Source organism: Garra rufa, chromosome 8 (genome assembly GCF_049309525.1).
Source record: "Garra rufa chromosome 8, GarRuf1.0, whole genome shotgun sequence".
NCBI lineage: Eukaryota > Metazoa > Chordata > Actinopteri > Cypriniformes > Cyprinidae > Garra > Garra rufa.
In genome coordinates, this window is record NC_133368.1 from 2,698,671 (window position 1) to 2,720,488 (window position 21,818).

Genomic DNA, 21,818 nt, shown 5'->3' on the forward strand with positions numbered 1-21,818 from the left:
TCTCCAGGTCACCGTACAAACGAGTCATTCGGGCTTAGAGCGATGTTTGCTGCCGCTTCAGTTCAGTGCTTTACATGACTGCCCCCTACTGATCATGTCTTTCCTATGTCATTGTATTTTCCGTGTTCCCTTGGAATACACCGGCGTCACGCGAGACCACTTTACTTCCCGCGCGCATTTTAAATGGCCAGATCTGTAAGAGTTGTAAAGTCCAGGTGAGAGATGTAGACTAAAGGTAAGAGTTGTAAAGTACAAGAGGCGTCGGTGGCCATTTTAGATTTGGTTGGTTGTATTGTTAATTATCATTTAGCCATAAATATAATAAATCAAATAAGCAGTATTTCTATGTGCCGGCCAGAGGAGGATGGGTCTCCCAGCTGAGTCTTGGTTCCTTCCAAGGTTACTTCCTACATTTTTTTAAACGATTGTACTATGAAGTAATGGCAAGAAGTCAGTAGATAAATTCCTGAGCAAATAAGTAGATCCAGAAAACTCTTGAACTTGGGAGTTACCATTTTAAAACAGTCCGATGAATCCTTAATCTACTACTTAATCACAATAACTTAATGTCAGTATAGCAAAATAACATACAGACTTAATACTTCTTTATAGTGATTCAGAAACATACACATTAATCAGTATAGTCTGAATCACTTGCAAATGACTCTAGTTATTTTTATGACCACAGTGATCCAAAGCCTGCCTCATCGCTGCAGTACGGTCTACAGCCATGGTCCCGGTTCACCGCAGCACTATAAACATTATCATATTATAGCAACAAAACAAACAATTGAAAATAAACAATGTAAACATATTTTTTAATAAAGAGTGATTCTTCCACAATACACAAGTCTCCACTGTTATTTCCATCTTTTAAGGTTTAGTAAGAATCCAGAGATGTTTTCAGATTGTATCATTACTGTAATAAACAATGTAACAATGACAGTTTCACACTGTATTACTAACTGTGTATGATTATACAGAACAGAAGACATTCTGTGAGACATTCTTAGTTTACTAAAAATTAAAAACATTTTAATGCAGTTTTAAGGGCACTTTATAAGGCTCATGTTAAACAAGTGAGCAGCAAATCCAGTTTCTACATGACTGAAACACTCATACGTCTCTCCAGAACAGGTTTGAGAGGTGAATATGGGTGTGGAGAATCACAGCCCAGTAGTTGACGTGTTGATGATTCCCAATCCCAGCCGATCTCCAGCCTGCTGCACACACACGGATACTGTCTGTCTGTCCGGCAGGACCAGTCCACGGCCCTCTTCACTGCCTCCCAGTACATCGGTCTGAATGGACAAGAGCAAAAAGTCATGGATCCAAAAATACAAAAGTAAACCCCTACACCGCAGGAGGACCTGTGCTGGTACCTGGGCTCCTGGGACTCTTTCAGTCGGAGGAGAGACTCGAGCAGCTGTCCCACTTCCAGCTTCTTCACCCGGATCAGCTGCAGCACCAGCAGAGTCGCCACCAGCTTCAAAATGTCAGCATGAGCCTTCACACCTGACACAAAACATGTGACTGATTCACTGATTCTGACTGACAAACTAAAGATTAGACTACTTTAAACTATATTCAGATTTAGCCTGATGCATATTGGAAAATGGAAAGCACATTCTCATTCTATTGATTGGCAGGTATTACACAGTAAAGGCACACCAATGTTTTTTTCTGTCTAGAAACAGTTGTGTTCACAAGGTACATATGGCACCTATATGGTACATATAAACAAACTGTCTAAATGGGCAGAATAAGCTGCAAAATTGACAAGACCAGCAACAGGGATGTAAAAAATCGCCTTACCAAAGGAACGTATGCCTTTCTCCTTAAGGAAGACATTGGCAAAAAAGTCTACATCCAGGTTGAGGAAGATGCTCAGCCTGTCAGTGCACTCCCAGTATCCATCCTGTATCCAAACACATCGTATATGCTGATATACCTTCACACATTCACATACTGTATATAATCTAGTGCATTAAATCATGTGTAAACACCTCATGCTGAAGTTCAAACAGCTCATTCCAGGCCTCTTTTTTTTCCAGAATTTTCTCTGTACGCCTACGAACGCCTTTAGTTCCAGCGTAATAGAAAATGAGACATATGTTTGACAAATGTTATTAATCCATTCTGAACACTGATCAGATATAGAACCTCAACTTACAAGAAAACAAAGGCCGTTTTTGACGATCTTGAGATGCTCCAAAGCTAAAAACTGGGAAACCAGAAGACTGTTCAGGCTCAGCTGCCTTTTGCAATACACCTGTAGTGTCACCATATGCAATGGCATTTGACATCCCATTAGCAAACTCAGGAACTGCAGATTGACCAAAGAGAACAGAGGGAGCAGGAAGAGCGGGAGCTGGGGAGGAAGCAGCGCTGTGTGTAGCTTCAATCAGAGATAGGATAGAAAGAGGAGACAATAACATAAAAATGAGACCAAAAACAGAATGCTGTTTTTACTTCATCTCAACATTGATCACAGGTGAAACCTCATCAATGTGAGTCAACCTACCAGCTGCAGAAGTCAGAGTGGATATTCGCTGTTGTGTCTGTTGTTGCTTTTGTAGAGATGATCCAAAGAGTTCAGGTGCTGAGGAACCAAAACCCAAAGACTCATTTGTGACTCTTCGGAGGAAACCACCAAAGCCACCAGATCCAGGGAGAGAGGGCGGTACAGACATTGCAGGTTGATCAAAGACAATGAGGGCATCGGCACTGGCGTTCCCGGAAAAAGATGCGCCCATCCTGCGAGAAACAGTAGGGGGGGGAGGGGGGCTGGGAGCCATGGACATGAATTGCTGAGATGCGAGACGAGGAGGATCTGCACAGACAGCAGGAGCTGAGGAATAAAGCTCGCTAGCGAACTCTGTGGCAGAAGAAAGCTGGGTGGCAGGGGAAGAGCTAAGCTTGAAGAGAGGTTTCTCATGACGGAGACTACTAATTTGATGAGGATGAAGAGCATCAGAGTCAGCAACCTTGGAGGCACGAGGAGGAGAAGGACGAGAAAGCCTTTTAGCCATGATGAGAGGTTCTTTTGATTCTTTCTTTAGAAAGATAGGTTTAGGACTGGGAGCACTCATTAATGCATCAAGGTCAATGGGAAGAACAGAGGGGGTTACACAAATAAACTTGGTTTTCTGATAGGGACAGACACTGGAAATAGGTCTGCTAAAGCTAGGAGGAGGAGGGAGAGCTGCAGCTGCTTGTTTTAAAGAATAATTCATAGATTCAAAGTCATCCTCTGAATCATCATCATAAAAATCGGCTGCTCCATGAGCACTGTCCAGGAGTTCTTCAGATGTGGAGCCTATGTAACATCCATTCGAATACTGAAAAAAAATCAAAAGCACTGTTGTGAATACTGAGGATCTGAATACTAAATGATGTCAACTTATTACTACATTACATAACAGCTGTAATACATCCTTTTGTTGTTACTCATACATCATCATCTTCAGCATCAATACTATCCACAGTCATCAGCTTCTCTTCAGTCCAGCCCACATATGGCAAAATATCCACATCCTCCTCTGATATGATTTTAGGAACATCTGTGACTCCAGTGTCAAACCCATTCTGCTCCTGCAAAGAGCAAATGAGGGCGATTAGTTGGGATTCTTAATTGGCATTCAGTTTAAAACGATTCACAGAAATAAATCCATGGCATGTTATACATAGAATTACTTTGATTCTTGCCTTTTTGTGAAAAAAGTGATTCCCTTTGTATACAGATGTTTAATTTTTCTTTATTATCAATATTGAATACTTCATTTATGCGTGAACTATTTATTATAACGGCATGGCTACCTAGCTACCACACACTATTTTTACAGGTTTAATTATATACATAAGCGATTAAGAGCCAGCGTCAGTCAGTCAACCACTACCTAAACTGCAAATGCTGTATTTGTAAGGATAACAATAAGCTACCCAGTACAGATTTGCCATTAATTCTGAAACTAACGTTCAATTTTTCATTACCTTTGGCATTAGTGACTTAAACCAGTATTTTTCAACCACTGTGCCGTGGTACACTAGTGTGCCGTGAGAGATCGTCAGGTGTGCCGTGGAAAATTATTCAATTTCACCTAATTGGTCTAAAACATTTTTTGGAAACTAATAAGTAATCAGCTCTGTGTTCATCCAAGCAGGCCCAGGTTTCACACTGAGTAGGTAGAAATATGAAAGTGTTTATTTGATTCCTATTCAAGACACTTTGATAAGAATGACTGTATATTGTTAATTGCACATTTTATTTGAAAGAAGTTATGAAAGATAAAATACTTTTTTCTTTGTGTTTATTTGATTCCTGTTCAAAACACTTCAATAAGAATGGCTGTATATTGTTAATATAGGCTACTGAGTTTCATTTTTCTACAGTTTCGATTGTTGGTGTGCCTTGTGATTTTTTTTTTAATTAAAAATGTACCTTGGCTCAAAAAAGGTTGAAAAACACTGACTTAAACACACAATCCTTTAAATAGCAGTAATCATACCCTCTCTTCAATGGCGACAAAGCTTGTGAACTGAGACAAGATGGAGAACTCTTTACTGAGCTCAATGATGTAGGACTTCAGCTCTGCTTTCTTCCCCTGATAAACAGATTAAAAAAGACAACTCAAATTCTTCTGTTAGCAAATTTGCTGGTTATATAAAAAAATATCATCATGCAGCCAAATATTGTACCTCGTGTTCTGCCTCACTGCTGCCTAGAATGCCATCTTCATAGTCTCTGATGATCGCTCTTGCTGTTAACTTGTGAAGAAACTACACACAAACACACAACTCTTCAAACACCTGATAAATAATTGATGAGGTTTCAGATTATATGTAGTATTTAAGATGTTCACTCACAGTTCCCTTTGTCTTTTGTAGCTCTGTGGTGGAAACCATTGTTTTGATCTCTTGTCCACTCAAATCACCAAACAGTGTGGCCTAAATGAGTGAATATTACTCATAATGACAACAAGGAATAATATTTAATCATCTTTATTTTTAGTAAACCAATATAACAGTCTACCTGAGTGCAGTGTGGCACAAAGCCGTATACGAGAGTGTGACAGTCACTGAAGAGAGCGTGAAGCTGTGAGGGGGCTTGAACAGGAGGCGGCGCTGTGGGATTAAACTGCTGCCACTTCACTGCCACTGATCTGCAGCCTGGAGACTCCATACGCTGAACCTGAGCGCGCACCTGAAATTACCCACAAATCTGCTCAACTCAAGCCTCAGACTGACCGATATTACAAAGAAAATATTTTGTTATAGGTTATTAAAAAAGCAATACAATAAAGAGCATGATTCACCTTCTCTGTCCAAGTGTGTTTGATCTTTGTGTCAAAAAATTCATATGTTCCTCCACCTGCCTGAGCCAAAGCTCTGAGCATATGACGATTAGCTGTCAAGCTAGACAAACACAAACTTTAGAAATTTATTTTTTGTGAAAGAGAAACATAAAGAGATTTGTTTAAAAGCAGACCTGAGTCCGCAGGTGAAGAGGCGCGTGTGGCAGGAGTTTTCCTGGACCAGCTGTAGGGTCAGAGGCTGGTTCTGAACATGTCCATCAGAGAGCAGCAGGATGTTCCTCACGCCCCGGCAGGGGGGCAGCAGACTCAGGCTCCGAAGAGGCCGCCACAGATCAGTGCCGCCACCAGAGCCACTACACGACTGAAGAGAGGAGAAATGCAATGAACGCATAGGTATTGAGAATCACAACCATCTTTAACCATTTGTAAACATTACTCACCATAATAAATTTTCTGGCTGCTTCTGATCCCTCATCTAAAGGCACTGGTGCAGGAAAAGCTTCCTTGTAATCTGTAAAAACACGCACATTTTCACTATAAATCACAAGAATAATAGGGAAATGAAACTGTCCACATGATGATCAATAAAACAATATCAGATTTCAGTGAGCACTAACCAGTGCTGAAAGAGATGATGTTGATCTTCAGTGAGCGGTCCAGAGATTTGAGGAATTGAAGGGCAATCCTGCGGGCGTTCAGCATGGTGTCTCCCTGCATGGACTTGGAGGAGTCCAGAAGAATGACCACATCGCTCACACTGGACGAACCCACAGAGCTGGACACCCCGCTTGACTTAAAGTCTGGATAAAACACCAGCATGCAGGCCTGCGGGAATCAGGTGCAAATCAGTGTGCAATATGCTTAAAAAAATAACCATGACGGACAGGACTGTTTTTTTTACCTGACTATCTTTATCTGGATGGTTCTCGACCCACATCCTGGGCATGTGGATATTAGAAAGACTGAAGGACACCTGTAACCCTTCAGATCCCAGAGTCTGTCCAGGTAACGTGCTGATCACTGCCTTACAGTCTGTCCTCTGAATGGGGAAAACACTAATACTGTTAATATTCTTTTTTTAAAGTATTTTAGTAAGACAATCTGCAAACGTGAAGTAACCTTGGTTTTGATGCGGTGTGAAGAGCTCAAGTTGATGATCTCATAAGGCATTTCAATGGACATAGACAGAGAAAACTCCCTGAAGAAAGACAGAGGGAACAAATGAAAGAGTGTTTCAACAACCCTGTGCCTTACTAAGTAACCATCCACGGTCTAAAGTAGGTCGACTTTGAACCGTGGATAGTTACTTAGTGCTACTGTATATAAAGCTTAAATGTTAAGTGTTAAATGATGTTACAACATGTGGTTTGCCACATTAAATAATTGATTTAAAAAACTATATCGTTACTTATCAGCAGGTTCTTTTTTAGTGAATTTCTTTGTGTATTCTCCAGCGTTTGAGATTCTCACCCCTCTGACTGCAGCTCCGTCACACCAATCTTTTTAATAGTTGCCTGAAATGCAACACAACTGTCAGTCAAAACACTATCAGCAGACCAAACAGGATTTTAAATTCAATGACAAAAGACGGTCGTACCTGAGTTGTCTGATTAAGGGCGTCACTCTGTTGCCATGGTGCCACGCTGCCAGACAGTGAGAAGACTATAGAGCCTGATCTGACCACCAGCTCAGTGATGAACGTCACCTTGATCAAAACTGTGGCTCCAGGAGGAAGATTCCCCACACTGATAGTAAATACATCCTGCCACACATAAACACATGACCTTAAAGAAACCTTCTGACACATTATCACACATATATCAGCTCCAGATCAGTTACAGTAACTCACAGGTGCATCCTGGTCCATCAGGTAGGCTCCATGGCCTTTCTCTATGGCTTGCTTGTACTCCTTACGAGCCTGCTCTTTTTCCTTTACCTACCGGACAAAAAAGGCATTGAGAACTGAAAATATGTTTAAAGAGCAGAGACAGCATTTAAATTCTGAATGACTTGTACCTTTCCAATGACGTGTTTTCCATTGATAAAGGCTTCAAATCCACACACTGCTGCCGTCTCCTCCAGTGGAAAGACATACTTTGCTTCAATGGGAACAGCACTCTGGTTTGTGTAGGTCTGAAAAATTATGACCTGGTGGAAGTGGAGAGAAAATTATGGTTGCAATATCATATTAAAAGGTATGAAATTATATTTTAGTGTTCTGGTCTACATGTTTAAATGTGGGATTTTAAGGTCTTTCAGTTTGGTTCTTAACTACCTTTTAAATTTATTCTAGTTTTAGTTAGAATAGCGGTTTTGTTCATTGTTTAGATCTTTTAGTTTTGGATCCTTCATCATGCTCATTTCTCAACACTTCTTTTCAATTCCACAGTCCACTGTTGTAGTATCATACCTGACACAGCAGGTCCATCAGCTTGCACCTCACATTGACAGCCTGTAGAGGAAGTTTCTGACCACTGCTGTCCAGCAAACCTGCGTTCATCTCCTCCAGAGGATTCTTAGTGGACTCCAAATCCTCACTTACATCACTGGACACTAATAAAACACAATCACACAAAACCACTGATGAATTTAACAACACCTTCAGCTTAACAGAGCATCAGATATCCCTGAGAAATGATTTGTCTCTCCACCATGTAAAGTCCACCATTATTGTAAGGGATAGTTAATTTAACACAATTATTTAATAATGCTATGTGAATTCTAAAATGGTTTGCTTTTCTTAAGCAAACATCAATAAATTGTGATATATTGTGATTAATTAATTTAAATAAAAACTTAATCAATTGACAGTCCTAGTTAAAACAGATTACTCCACATATAAAAGCTCTCATCACGTCCTGTTCACCAAACTTTACTCACAGATGTCAGGCGTTGTGTCAGTGATCTGTGTGAGCTCAGTGTTAATATGAGGTTGGAAGTCTTGTATTTCATCTCCCTCCAGACTGTACTGCACCACATATTTCAGTCTGATCTGCTCTGTGTTATAGACGACAAACTCATCATCCTGTTTAAATATAAGCACACACACACAAGCGCAAGAGTCACATCAGATCCCAAAAACACAAGCAGAATATCTACCCTACCAGTCAAATGATTCTGGACAGTAACAAATTATTTTTAAAGTCTTTGATTTTAAAATCAGCATATTAGAATGAAGGCCTAAAGGGTCACTGAAGACTGGAGTAACAATGCTGAAAATTTAGATTTGATCACTGAAATAAAGTATATTTTAAAATATATTCCAATAGAAAGCAGTTATGTTAAATAGCAAAAATATTTCCCAATTATTACTGCTTTTGCTGTATAAAATAAATGCATGCTTAGAGAGCAAAAGAGACTTTTTCCAAAAACACTGAAAATCTTACTGTTCAAAAACTTTTGATTGCTAGTGCAAGTACATAGAAAATAACTAAGAAAAGCACCTCAAATTCAGAGAGTCTGTTGGGAGAGCGTTGGACTCCATGAACACTGTGGTAGCCGTCAGGTGCACAAGTCAAAGTGGTGTCTTTCTTCAGCAGGTCCTTACACCGACCCAACGCCACTTCACACACCAACAGCAGCCGAGAGCCGTCAGTTACACTGGGCTTGGAGTATTTCACACTAGTCCTTCGACAGCAAAGAAACATAATGACTGGCCAAAATCTCCAAATGAAATGATAGTGGAATCATATTATTTATAAATCGGTCACATTAAGAGATGACTACGTAATACTAAAGTCACTGACTTCAGAGAGTCACTGAAGTAGATTCCTCCTCCAAGATTCCCGATATCCGTCCTCTCAATTCCATGCTGTTCGACTCCAACCCTGGGCAGCAGCAAACCTCTATAAAGAAGGTATAAAATGTACATTTTTTTATTAAATGATATGCTGATTAAATTACTGAACAGACATTACAAAAAGTAACTTCAATCAATGTATAGTCAGATATTATGATTTTTTGTTTTGTATTTTAGGATTGGTCTATATGGTATTTTTGTATTTCTCATTTTCTTGATTGTTAATATTTATTTAAGTTAGTATGTAAATTAATAATACATTAATATCTCTCACCGTGACAGTATTCCAACAAAACTGCTGGGACTAGTGGAGTGGAGGAGGGGTTTAATGTTGCCTAAATCCTCCATAAACAACTGAAGCTCCATCCCTCTGCTGACACGCAGTATCTGCTGAATCTGAACAGGCCTGTAGTGCATACAAGATTAACATATTTATTTTAAGACATGTTCTGAAATATATTAATGTTTGAACTTCAGACCACAACCAGCACAATCACGTTTACCTGTCCTGAAGCAGTTGAGAGACAACATGAAACTCAGGGTTTTGTGGTGAAACAACCTCAATGCTGCACCTCAGAGCTCGATACTTTCCCAGAGACGAAGGCGACGGGCTTCCCAGAGTGGCCTCACTGACATTTACAATATCTCTGATCAGCTGAAGATGAAAAAAGAGTAAAAATTTCAGATCTGTTTAAAAATAAAAACTAAAGAATCTACCAAAATCCTCAAATGTGAAGGAATTTTATTCAGTATTTTTTTACTTAATTGTATTACAATTTTAAAAATATGTTATTTTGTAATGATCTATCTATATAACTGATAATCATTTTTAGAAATAATGTGAATTTAAAAAAAAAAACTAAAAGTAAAACTGTCCAGTAATGAAAAAATGAAGAAAAATAACTTAATTGTCAAGAAAATAATGTTAAAACACCAAAGTCTTTATGGTTCTAAACTATGATAACAATTTTATACTATAATTGATATCTGTGTTACCTGACAGAGGTCTAGTTTCTGGGACACAAGCTTGTGTTTGGAAGGAGGGTCGATCATTCTGAGGGGTAGAAGAGTGTTGACCTCCTCCAGCAGGGCTTTGACTTCATCCTCTTTCTCAGTCTTTTGTGCCTGCAGTAACAATCCCTCCACCCTGCTCACCTGCAACAACACAGAGTCCATAAACACACCGGGAACCGTTAAACACAGCAAATACCTGGCAGCTTCTTTACTGAGCTGTGTGTGATTATCTAAGCTCATTCTCACATCATTGAGGCTGATGCTGGAGACAGGGACTGTCAGGATGTTATTAAGCGAACCGAGAGCTTCAGTCCAAACCAGCTCCACAAAGACACCAACTTTCTGTGATAATGTGCTGCAGTTCAGCTTCTCCTCCAACAGCAGCTGCCAATCAAAAAAGTAAGCAATTACTTCACACCCATTAGACACAAGTTATAAATTCATCAAATAAATAAAAACAGATCTGTGTTGTATCTAACCTGCTGCAGGCAGTAGGATGCCAAGCGCTCAACCTCAGGTGGAAGTGTGTCTGTTTTTGTGAATCCCTTTGTTTCCATCTCCTTCATCAGCTGCAGATATGCCTCCACAGCATCTTCAGACGTCACACAGAACACAAGCTTGTCCTGAACCACTGCGGTCTATAGTGAGAGAGAAAGACCATAACCATCACCATCACCACAAGACAAAAATCAGCACCTCCATCAGCATCTATGATTCCAGTGATAACAAGGAGAATTTATAAACAACATTCAGGATGATCAAACCTCAGCTTCACGCAAGACTGAACACAACTGTCACAAACGGGACGACCAAGAGTGAGGATCCAAATGCAAGGCTTTATTAAGCAGATCGTAGTCAGACAGACAGGGTCGAAAACACCAGCAAACATGAACAGCGAAGACAATCCAATAGCGTAATCCAATAAACAAGCGTGGGTCAAAATCCAGGTGGGCAGTCCAAATGAAACAATGAAATGAAAACAAGAAACTAGAAAACTAAGACTAAGACTGGGAAAACAAAAACAGAACTATGGCTAGGGAACAACAAGGAGACTAGGAAACCTGAGAGCAAAGGAAAACGCTTGGTAGAGTCCGCTGGAGCAAAACAATACTTCGCGATGTGTGTGTGTGATGAGCTGGCTTTTATGTCTGATAAACAGGAAGTAACCATAGAGGCAGCAGAGGGAGCAGCAACAGTCAGTGGGGGTAAGGGCTCCCTCTGCTGGCCTGGCGTGACATAGCCCCCCCCCAAGGAGCGGCTTCCAGACGCTCCAAAAAACAACAGGAGGAAACAGTCCAGGGGAGCGGTGGGGGGGCCAGGAGACTGAGGCAGAACAGGTTGGGCAAAGGCCCTCCAGAGCAGGGCAGGAGATTCAGGAGCCCTCCAGGGCAGGGCTGGAGGCAGAGCAGTCCTTTGAGGTGGAGCAAGAGTCTTAGGAGCCCTCCAGGGCGGAGCAGGAGGCTTAGCGACCCTCCGGGGCAGAGCAGGAAGCGTAGAAGCCCTCCAGGGCGGAGCCGAAGGCGGAGCAAGGGGTTTAGGAACCCTCCAGGGCGGAGCAGGAGGCGGAGCGGCCCTCCAGGGCAGAGCAGGAGGCGCAGGAGCCCTCCAGGGCGGAGCAGGAGGCGCAGGAACCCTCCAGGGCGGAGCAGAAGGCGCAGGAGCCCTCCAGGGCGGAGCAGGAGGCACAGGAGCCCTCCAGGGCGAATCAGGAGGCGCAGGAGCCCTCCAGGGCGGAACAGGAGGCGCAGGAGCCCTCCAGGGCAGAACAGGAGGCGCAGGAGCCCTCCAGGGCGGAGCAGGAGGCGCAGGAGCCCTCCAGGGCGAATCAGGAGGCGCAGGAGCCCTCCAGGGCGGAACAGGAGGCGCAGGAGCCCTCCAGGGCAGAACAGGAGGCGCAGGGGCCCTCCAGGGCGGAACAGGAGGCGTAGAAGCCCTCCAGGGCGGAACAGGAGGCCGCATTATGGACTGGGACCTGGGGAGAACAGAGATAGAGGAGGCAGACAGAGCAAGGAGAGAAGTAGAGAGTTCATGGGAGAACGTGGCCTCCATAGCCGTGACCAGGCAGACGAGAACTTCAGGAACGACTTTCGTGGCAGTTCCTGGGCAGACAGAGACTTCTGGAACGGCCCCAGACGCCAAGACAGAGATGACAGGGAACCTAGGCGGAGCAGGCAGGGCAGGGAATTTTGGCGGAGCAGACAGCGCAAGGGACCTTGGCGGAGCAGACAGAGCAAGGAGTCTTGGCGGAACAGGCAGAGCAAGGAACCTTGGCGGAGCAGGTAGAGCAAGGAGTCCTGGCGGAGCAGATATAGCAGGGAACCCTGGCGGTGCTGGCAGAGCAGGGAGCACTGGCGGTGCTGGCAGAGCAGGGAGCACAGGCGATGCGGGCAGAGCGTGAAGCCTTGGCTGAGCGGGCAGAGCGTGAAGCCTTGGCGGAGCGGGCAGAGCGTGAAGCCTTGGCGGAGCGGGCAGAGCGTGAAGCCTTGGCGGAGCGGGCAGAGCGTGAAGCCTTGGCGGAGCGGGCAGAGCGTGAAGCCTTGGCGGAGCGGGCAGGGCGTGAAGCCTTGGCGGAGCGGGCAGGGCGTGAAGCCTTGGCGGAGCGGGCAGAGCGTGAAGTTCCGCTATGTACGCCACCTCCGAAAGAGGTATAGGCGCAGCGGACATGCCTGTAGATGAGGTCTCCAGAACAAACTTGTGGGCAGACTCATGGGCCGAAGAGGCAACTGGGGCGCAGTGTGCAGCCCACACACTCAAAATGGCGATAGCCATAACAGGTAACACAGTTGGCAGAGGAATGCCCTCCGGGTCATTGGGCGTGGGGCTTGGGAGCGTTGGCTCTGTGTGACTTGGGAGCGTTGGTTCTGCATGGCTTGGCAGCGTTGGCTCTGCATGGCTTGGGAGCGTTGGCTCTGCATGGCTTGGGAGCGTTGGCTCTGCATGGCTTGGGAGCGTTGGCTCTGCATGGCTTGGGAGCGTTGGCTCTGCATGGCTTGGGAGCGTTGGCTCTGCATGGCTTGGGAGTGAAGGCTCTGGATGCTCAGGGGAGATGTGACTTGGCAGTGAAGAAGTAGCTATGACCTGACTCGTCATGACAAGAGCAGCAGTGACTTGATTTGGCGTGAGAGGGACAGCTGTGGCTTGGCTTGGCTCGGAGGGAACAGCTGCTTGACTTGGCCTGACAGGAACAGCAGCTGTATCTTGACTTGTCCTGGCAGGGACAGTGACTGTGACGTGACTTGACTCGGCAGGGACAGCAGCTGTAACTTGACTTGACTTGGTAGGAACGGCAGCTGGTGCAGGTTCGAGAGAAGCAGATATGACGTTCACAGGCGATGGCTTGGTTGACGTGGCGTGAGCAGACGCTGGCTTGGTTGACGTGGCGCTAGCAGACGCTGGCTTGGCTGATGTGGGGTGAGCAGACGTTGGCTCGGCTGACAGTAAGGGACCAGCCGAACGAGCTGACAGCAGTGGTGGGTCCTCCAAGCTAGACATTAGTCTCTGATACGTCCTGGAAGGGTGAGAGTCTGACGCTGTAGCCACCCTGTTAATAACAGCCTCAGGTATGGCGGCCATTTTGTGTGCCAGCACGGGCGTGGCGGTCATCTTGGGTGCAGGCTCTGGCGTGGCGGCCCTCTTTGCAGCAGGCTCTGGCGTGGCGGCCATCTTTGCAGCAGGCTCTGGCGTGGCGGCCATCTTTGCAGCAGGCTCAGGCGTGGCGGCCATCTTAGCAGCAGGCTCTGGCGTGGCGACCATCTTAGCAGCAGGCTCTGGCGTGGCGGCCATCTTTGCAGCAGGCTCTGGCGTGGTGGCCATTCTGACCGGGAACTCAGGAACGGAAGCCATCTTATGAACGTGCTTTGGAACGGCGGCCATCTTGTGAGCAGGGTCTGGAAGAGCGGCCATTTTGCGAACAGGATCAGGAAGGGCGGCCATCTTGGGTGCAGTCTCAGGAAAGGCGGCCATCTTATGAGCTGACTCGGGAAGGACAGCCATCTTGGAAGCAGGCTTTGGGACGGCGGCCATCTTGTGAACTGGCTTGGGGGTGGCAGCCATCTTGTGAACAGGCTTGGGGATGGCGGCCATCTTGTGATCGGGCCTTGGGGTGGCAGCCATCTTGTGAGAGAAGTCAGACGTGGTAGATTTCTTGTGAGCTGGGTCCAATCGGGTGACCATCTTGAATGCGGACTCAGGAAGGATGGTCATTCCGAAAGCTGATTCGGGAAAGGCGGCCATTTTGTGAACAGGTTTAGGGAAGGTAGCCATCTTGTGAAGGGGCTCCTGAAAGGCAGACATCTTATGAACAGGCTTTGAACTAGCAGACATCTTGTGCTTTGGCTCTGGGCTAGTAGACATCTTGTGCTGTGGCTCGAAGCTAGCAGACGTCCTGTGCTGTGGCTCGAAGCTAGCAGACATCTTGTGCTGTGGCTCGAAGCTAGCAGACATCTTGTGCTGTGGCTTGAAGCTAGCAGACATCTTGTGCTGGGGCTCAACTAGAATACCCACAGTACATGGAGAGCCGCATAACGACAGTGCATAGTTCATATAATCCTTCAGTGAGCATAAGGATTTCCCCCCAGGCAACATTGATCTTGTTGGTTCATTCAGCCCCATACGGAATAAGTCCTTAAAGTATACCTCATCAAAAAATGATACTTTATGCAACAACTCACTGAAACGTTGAACATATTCCTTGATGGGGAGATCTCCTTGTCTGAGGAGCAGAAGTTGGTCGACTGGGTCCATGTTGTGATGCTGGTGGTGAGTAAAGCCGCTGGATCCGGGTGTGGCGAAGTATTCTGTCACAAACGGGACGACCAAGAGTGAGGATCCAAATGCAAGGCTTTATTAAGCAGATCGTAGTCAGACAGACAGGGTCGAAAACACCAGCAAACATGAACAGCGAAGACAATCCAATAGCGTAATCCAATAAACAAGCGTGGGTCAAAATCCAGGTGGGCAGTCCAAATGAAACAATGAAATGAAAACAAGAAACTAGAAAACTAAGACTAAGACTGGGAAAACAAAAACAGAACTATGGCTAGGGAACAACAAGGAGACTAGGAAACCTGAGAGCAAAGGAAAACGCTTGGTAGAGTCCGCTGGAGCAAAACAATACTTCGCGATGTGTGTGTGTGATGAGCTGGCTTTTATGTCTGATAAACAGGAAGTAACCATAGAGGCAGCAGAGGGAGCAGCAACAGTCAGTGGGGGTAAGGGCTCCCTCTGCTGGCCTGGCGTGACAACAACACACGATACTGCTGGCCTCCTCGTCCTTTGGCACTCTGCAGCTCCAAAACAGACAAAGTCTTGGGTTTGACCTGAAACACACAATCAAGCACTTGCAGACATGTTCAGGCAGTGCTGAAGGCAACACAAATACATTTAAGAATGTGTACTTTTTTATTTCTTATTTTCCACCCTTATTCACTAATAATTGTATTGTGGATGATGAAGGAACTCACTCACCCTCTCAAAAATTGAATACTTGGCCACTTGAAAATATGAAGGAAATTTAGGCAGGTCATAGTCACCTTCTGTGTAAACTCTGTGTTGGGTAAATGAAAAGATACTGTCAAGTAAACAAACACATCTAAACAGGATAAGTGCTGTAGAAACTGATTAAGAACAAAAAAAACCTTTGTATGAACTAAAGAACTGACTCTGATAAATAAACAAGAACACACCTGAACCTGCCTGGAGGGGACCCACCCTTCTCAAGTATCTCAGCCTCAGTCTTTGAGAGTTCAGAGTGACCTTTAAACGTCTCTTTTCCTAGTATCTGTGTCGACACTTTTATCTCTTTATGGTGAAAACAACATCATGTCGACCATGCCACAGAAATACATGGTTTAATCTCACTTAATACTACTATAACTCAAATATAATGTCAAATATGTTTCTCAACAAAAAGCACAAACATGATGTAAGTAAACCTTAATTACAGTATCACTTGAGACAAACATCTGTTCTAACAAAAAAAAAGAAGAGAACTTCTAAATAAGGTACATGAAACTCCTACCCGAATGAGGGGGGAATTCAGAGCCGGTATTTGGCAACTGTGTGGTCAAATTATGCTCTGTCAAAGGCAGGAGATGTCCTTGGTCCAGACAGCTCCACACATACTGCGTCCCGACCACTGGGATCTGGAGCTTCTGGATGCTGTGCTGCCGGTTACTGCTCAGATCATTCACACTGCTAGTGACTACAAAAGAGCACTGGAGAAGATAAACACAGGTCAGATACACTGCAGCTCTTTTAGTAACTTAGTAGGACCACTGAACACTTTTGACTTATTTTAAGCATTATAAAGCATAAGGTGCAGTTACCATCTTATTGTTGTACAAACAATCAAATTAATAAATTATTTAATTAATAAACTGTTGTATGAACAATCAAATGAGCCTAACATTAGCTAGTTCATTTTAACCACAAATATGGATATGATTTGAAAGGGTTAAATGGTTGTATAACAAATGTCACACTTGTATTCTTATTATAGGAAAAGAATGGGAAATACAAAAAAACAAAATACAGAGGGGAAACAATCTACAAATCAGTGAGATGAAAAGGCTGATTTTAAGACTCAATGTGTAGTTGAGCCAGGAAACTCAACCAAAAGGTTGAAATCTGATGAGAGCCATATGAATCGGGCACACCTATTATTATTATTTTTAATATATATTTTATTATATATATTGAATGGTTATGTTTGAATTAGATTATGGATAACAAAATGCTTTCTCTATGTTTAAAAAATGTCTCAGTGTAGCTGCTCTGTTTTAATAACACACAAAAAATTAAGACAGTGGGTAAGAGTAAAACAAAAAATAAACAGTAACCTCTTTGTTGATGACATATGAGATGTTTCCTCCATTCTCCAGAAGAGCTAATCTCAGTTTATTCTTCTCTTTAAAAGGCAGATTCTTCACATCTAACACCACAGTACAGTTGTCAAACACTGTCATGATGCCAGCGTGTCTGAAGAAGTAGAGAAAAGCGAAAAAACAAAGAAAAACTGCAATTAAACCTACAGTAAATATATCAATCACACAAATACTATAAAAATAATAGCTTGTTTCTTATTTGTGTATCAACACATTGACTATTTATTAAATAAATCAGACTTTATGGACAATACTTATATTGGCACACTCGCATAACATATTACATTTCTCAAGTTACAATCTTTCTCTTGATAGCAAGTAATGAAACAGTCAGGCAATAATCCAAATCCTGGCGCAGTGTCTCTCTTGCTAGTGTTGTCATGAATGTCATTAGCAGACAGAAAAGCGTCTTACCGCGGACAAAGTCAGAGTCGAGTGACAAGTTTAGATGTGAGAAAATACTGATAATAAATAAGTAAATAAACTGCAATGTAAATTCCAGTACGTGCTTCCTGACTCAAACATACAGTAAAGACACGCCTCCGTTCCTCCCAGATATTAGACGGGCTCCATCCAGTGGCCGAAATCCTTACATCTTTTACCAAGATTTACCGTAGATTTACGTGGGGGAAAACACATGGAGAGACTTTGAGAAAAGAAACAAAAGTTCGTAGTGGTCTAGTTGAATAATTAATTACTGATTAATTTGGGTGACCAGACAGACAGACACACACACACACACACACACACACACACACACACACACACACACACACACACACACACACACACACTGGTTTACATGTTTTATGGGGACATTCCATAGGCGTAATGGTTTTTATACTGTACAAACCGTATTTTCTATCACCCTACACCTTCCCTACACCTAAACCTAGCCCTCACAGGAGATTGTGCATACTTTTACTTCCTCAAAAAAACTCATTGTGTATGATTTATAAGCCTATTTCCTCATGGGGACCTCAGAAATGTCCCCACAAGGTCAAAATTTACTGGTATTCCTATCCTTGTGGGGACATTGGTCCCCATAACGTGATGAATACCAGGTACACACACACACACACACACACACACACACACACACACACACACACACCACGTTTGATTGGGATCTTGTTATAGATAGTTTGATATTACTGCTTGTGACATTTTTTTGACTGATAAAATAGGCTAAATCATTTGATTCAGAACGTTCAACTTCAAGTGCTTATGGCGAATCATTGATCAGACGACTTTAAAGCGCGTATCACGAATAATTTGATTTAGATCGGGACGTAGGAGCGGCTTCGCGGGACGTTTTATCCCCACCGTGGATAAACATAATTCAGCAGAGGCAGAATCCCCCCCATACCCCCTGCAAATCGCACCATACACTACTGCTCAAAAGTTTGAGATCAGTAAGATCAGTAAGTGTCTTTTACTCATTAATGCTGCATTTATTTGATTAAAAAACAGAAAAAACTGTAATATTGCAAAATTTTATTACAATATAAAATAATGGTTTTTATTTTAATATACTGTAAAATATAATTTGTGATGCAAAGCTGAATTTTCATCAGCTGTTTCATCAGTCTTAAGTGTCACATGATCCCTCAGAAATCATTCTAATATGCTGATTTATTATTAGAATTATCAATGTTGGAAACACTTGTGCTGCTAAATATTTTTTGGAACCTGTGATTCTTTTTTTAGGATTCTTTGATGAATAACCAGTTAAAAAGGACAACATTTCTTCAAAATATAAATCTTTTCTAACTGTGTGAACAGAGATTCACATACAGGTGCTGGTCATATAATTAGAATATCTTCAAAAAGTTGATTTATTTCACTAATTTTATTCAAGAAGTGAAACTTGTATAATGTATACATGCATTCCACACAGACTGATATATTTCAGGTGTTTATTTCTTTTAATTTTGATGATTATAACTGACAACAACCAGGGGCGTCGCTGCGTCGTTCTGGGCCCTGTGCACTGACTCAGCTAAGGGGCCCCCGCTGTACTACGTTCCGGGGGGGGGGCCTCGGGGGCCTCGGGGGCCCTCCCCACACTTGGGGCCCTGGTAATTTAGTCCCCCTTTTCCCCCAACTACGACGCCCCTGACAACAACTAATGAAAACCCCAATTCAGTATCTCAGAAAATTTAAATATTGTGAAAAGATTCAATATTGAAGACACCTGGTGCCACACCTTAATCAGCTACAGTAATTAACTCAAAACACCTGCAAAGGCCTTTAATGGTCTCTCAGTTTAGTTCTGTAGGCCACACAATCATGGGGAAGACTGCTGATTTGACAGTTGTCCAAAAGATGACCACTGACACTTTGCACAAGGAGGGCAAGACACAAAAGGTCATTGCAAAAAAGGCTGGCTGTTTACAGAGCTCGGTGTCCAAGCACATTAATCTGGGAGAGATTCACAAAGAAGCTTCAAGAACCACTACGCACAGACGTATGAAAGACATGGGTTTCAGCCGTCACATTCCTTGTGTCAAGCCACTCTTGAACAACAGACAGCCGTCAGAAGCGTCTCCCCTGGACTAAAGACAAAAAGGACTGGACTGCTGTTGAGTGGTCCAAAGTTATGTTTTCTGATGAAAGTAAATTTTGCATTTACTTTGGAAATCAGGGTCCCAGAGTCTGGAGGAAGAGAGGAGAGGCACAGAATCCACATAAAACACACAGAAAATCTATGGGGTATTGTGAAGAGGAAGATGCGATATGCCAGACCCAACAATGCAGAAGAGCTGAAGGCCACTATCAGAGCAACCTGGGCTCTCATAACACCTGAGCAGTGCCACAGACTGATCGACTCCATGCCATGCCGCATTGCTGCAGTAATTCGGGCAAAAGGAGCCCCAACTAAATATTGAGTGCTGTACATGATCATACTTTTCAGTTGGCCAAGATTTCTAAAAATCCTTTCTTTGTATTGGTCTTAAAGTAATATTCCAATTTTCTCAGATACTGAATTTGGGGTTTTCATTAGTTGTCAGTTATAATCATCAAAATTAAAAGAAATAAACACTTGAAATATATCAGTCTGTGTGGAATGAATGTATACATTATACTAGTGTCATTTCTTGAATAGAATTAGTGAAATAAATTGAGTTTTTGAAGATATTCCAATTATATGACAAGAACCTGTAATGTGCAGGTGCGGGGGGTCTGCAGGAAAAATTTGGCAAGCATTGACCTACAGCTTTCTCAATATAAGGCCATTAGTCATATACTCATATTAGAGGCTTCTGGTACCTGACTTGGCCGTTGATTTTGAGATACCTGTGATGGCCATCACTTTCTAAGGCTCACTTAAGTTGCTGTCAAGGCCATTGCCTCCCTGAGGTCCCTGTCTTAGCCAACGCTCCCTGAGGTCCCTATGACAGCCAGTGCCGCCTGAGATCTCCCCTGTCATGGCTGAAGCTCCCTAAGGGTCCCTGTCACAGGCTGAGCTCTTGAGGTCCCTTTCAGTGTCCCGTTCAAATATGCGTACTTCTCTACTATAGGTGAAAAGCCTAATGTTAAAAGCTGCAAAGTACAGGTAAAACTTGGTAAGTCATGTACAGGTAAAGTACAGGTAAGTCCTGTGAAAAACTGGTATGAGTTGTAGATTAAAGTTAAAGGGGTCATCGGATGCCCATTTTACACAAGTTCATATGATTATTTAGGGTCTTAATGAAAAGTCTATAATATACTTTGGTTAAGAAATTTGAAAATGTATGAAAATTTTTTATAAAATAAACATAATTGTACTTTACAGGTCCTTCACAAAAAATTAGCATATTGGGATAAAGTTGATTATTTTCTGTAATGTACTGATAAACATTAGACTTTCATATATTTTAGATTCATTACTACACAACTGAAGTAGTTCAAGCCTTTTATTGTTTTAATATTGATGATTTTGGCATACAGCTCATGAAACCCAAAATTCCTATCTCAAAAAATTAGCATATTTCATCCGACCAATAAAAGAAACGTGTTTTTAATACAAAAAAAAAAAAAAAAAAAAAAAAACCGAAGTCAACCTTCAAATAATTATGTTCAGTTATACACTCAATACTTGGTCGGGAATCCTTTTGCAGAAATGACTGCTTCAATGCGGCGTGGCATGGAGGCAATTTACCAGTGGTTTTGGCACTGTGAGCAGGTGCCAGGTCGTGCTAAAAAAATGAAATCATCTCCATAAAGCTTTTCAGCAGATGGAAGCATGAAGTTCTCAAAAATCTCCTGATAGCTAGCTGCATTGACCCTGCCCTTGATAAAACACAGTGGACCAACACCAGCAGCTGACATGGCACCCCAGACCATCACTGACTGTGGGTACTTGACACTGGACTTCAGGCATTTTGGCATTTCCCTCTCCCCAGTCTTCCTCCAGACTCTGGCACCTTGATTTCCGAATGACATGCAAAATTTGCTTTCATCCGAAAAAAGTACTTTGGACCACTGAGCAACAGTCCAGTGCTGCTTCTCTGTAGCCCAGGTCAGGCGCTTCTGCCGCTGTTTCTGGTTCAAAAGTGGATTGACCTGGGGAATGCGGCACCTGTAGCCCATTTCCTGCACACGCCTGTACACGGAGGCTCTGGATGTTTCTAGTCCAGACTCAGTCCACTGCTTCCGCAGGTCCCCCAAGGTCTGGAATCTGTCCTTCTCCACAATCTTCCTCAGGGTCCGGTCACCTCTTCTCGTTGTGCAGCGTTTTCTGACACACTTTTTCCTTCCCACAGACTTCCCACTGAGGTGCCTTGATACAGCACTCTGGGAACAGCCTATTCGTTCAGAAAT

General features: G+C 43.1%; 2 protein-coding genes across 2 annotated transcripts in view; both read right to left on the minus strand.

Annotated features, from left to right (window-relative positions):
* Positions 1 to 732, minus strand: part of LOC141340836 (protein mono-ADP-ribosyltransferase PARP4-like) — a 9,606-nt gene extending 8,874 nt beyond the window's left edge. Inside the window, exon 1 of the mRNA XM_073845923.1 lies at positions 704 to 732. Within this exon, the coding sequence (XP_073702024.1) occupies positions 704 to 732 (29 nt within the window). The remainder of the gene's footprint in view (positions 1 to 703) is intronic.
* Positions 733 to 801: 69 nt separating this feature from the next.
* LOC141341202 (protein mono-ADP-ribosyltransferase PARP4-like) lies at positions 802 to 17,525 on the minus strand. The gene is made up of 38 exons (XM_073846351.1): positions 17,427 to 17,525; positions 16,968 to 17,106; positions 16,148 to 16,343; positions 15,813 to 15,927; positions 15,595 to 15,673; positions 15,376 to 15,446; position 15,213; positions 10,893 to 10,919; positions 10,608 to 10,766; positions 10,375 to 10,512; positions 10,111 to 10,269; positions 9,618 to 9,769; positions 9,389 to 9,520; positions 9,062 to 9,160; positions 8,759 to 8,942; positions 8,196 to 8,340; positions 7,726 to 7,868; positions 7,332 to 7,463; positions 7,165 to 7,251; positions 6,913 to 7,077; positions 6,786 to 6,829; positions 6,435 to 6,513; positions 6,217 to 6,354; positions 5,933 to 6,140; positions 5,756 to 5,826; positions 5,489 to 5,676; positions 5,316 to 5,415; positions 5,033 to 5,203; positions 4,867 to 4,947; positions 4,699 to 4,779; positions 4,509 to 4,604; positions 3,457 to 3,594; positions 2,525 to 3,341; positions 2,174 to 2,398; positions 2,007 to 2,080; positions 1,816 to 1,918; positions 1,383 to 1,515; positions 802 to 1,301 (listed from the first exon to the last, which is right to left on the minus strand). Exons 2-38 carry the CDS (start codon positions 17,091 to 17,093, stop codon positions 1,100 to 1,102), a joined length of 5,259 nt encoding a protein of 1,752 aa, XP_073702452.1. The 5' UTR covers positions 17,094 to 17,106; positions 17,427 to 17,525; the 3' UTR covers positions 802 to 1,099.
* Positions 17,526 to 21,818: the final 4,293 nt, after the last annotated feature.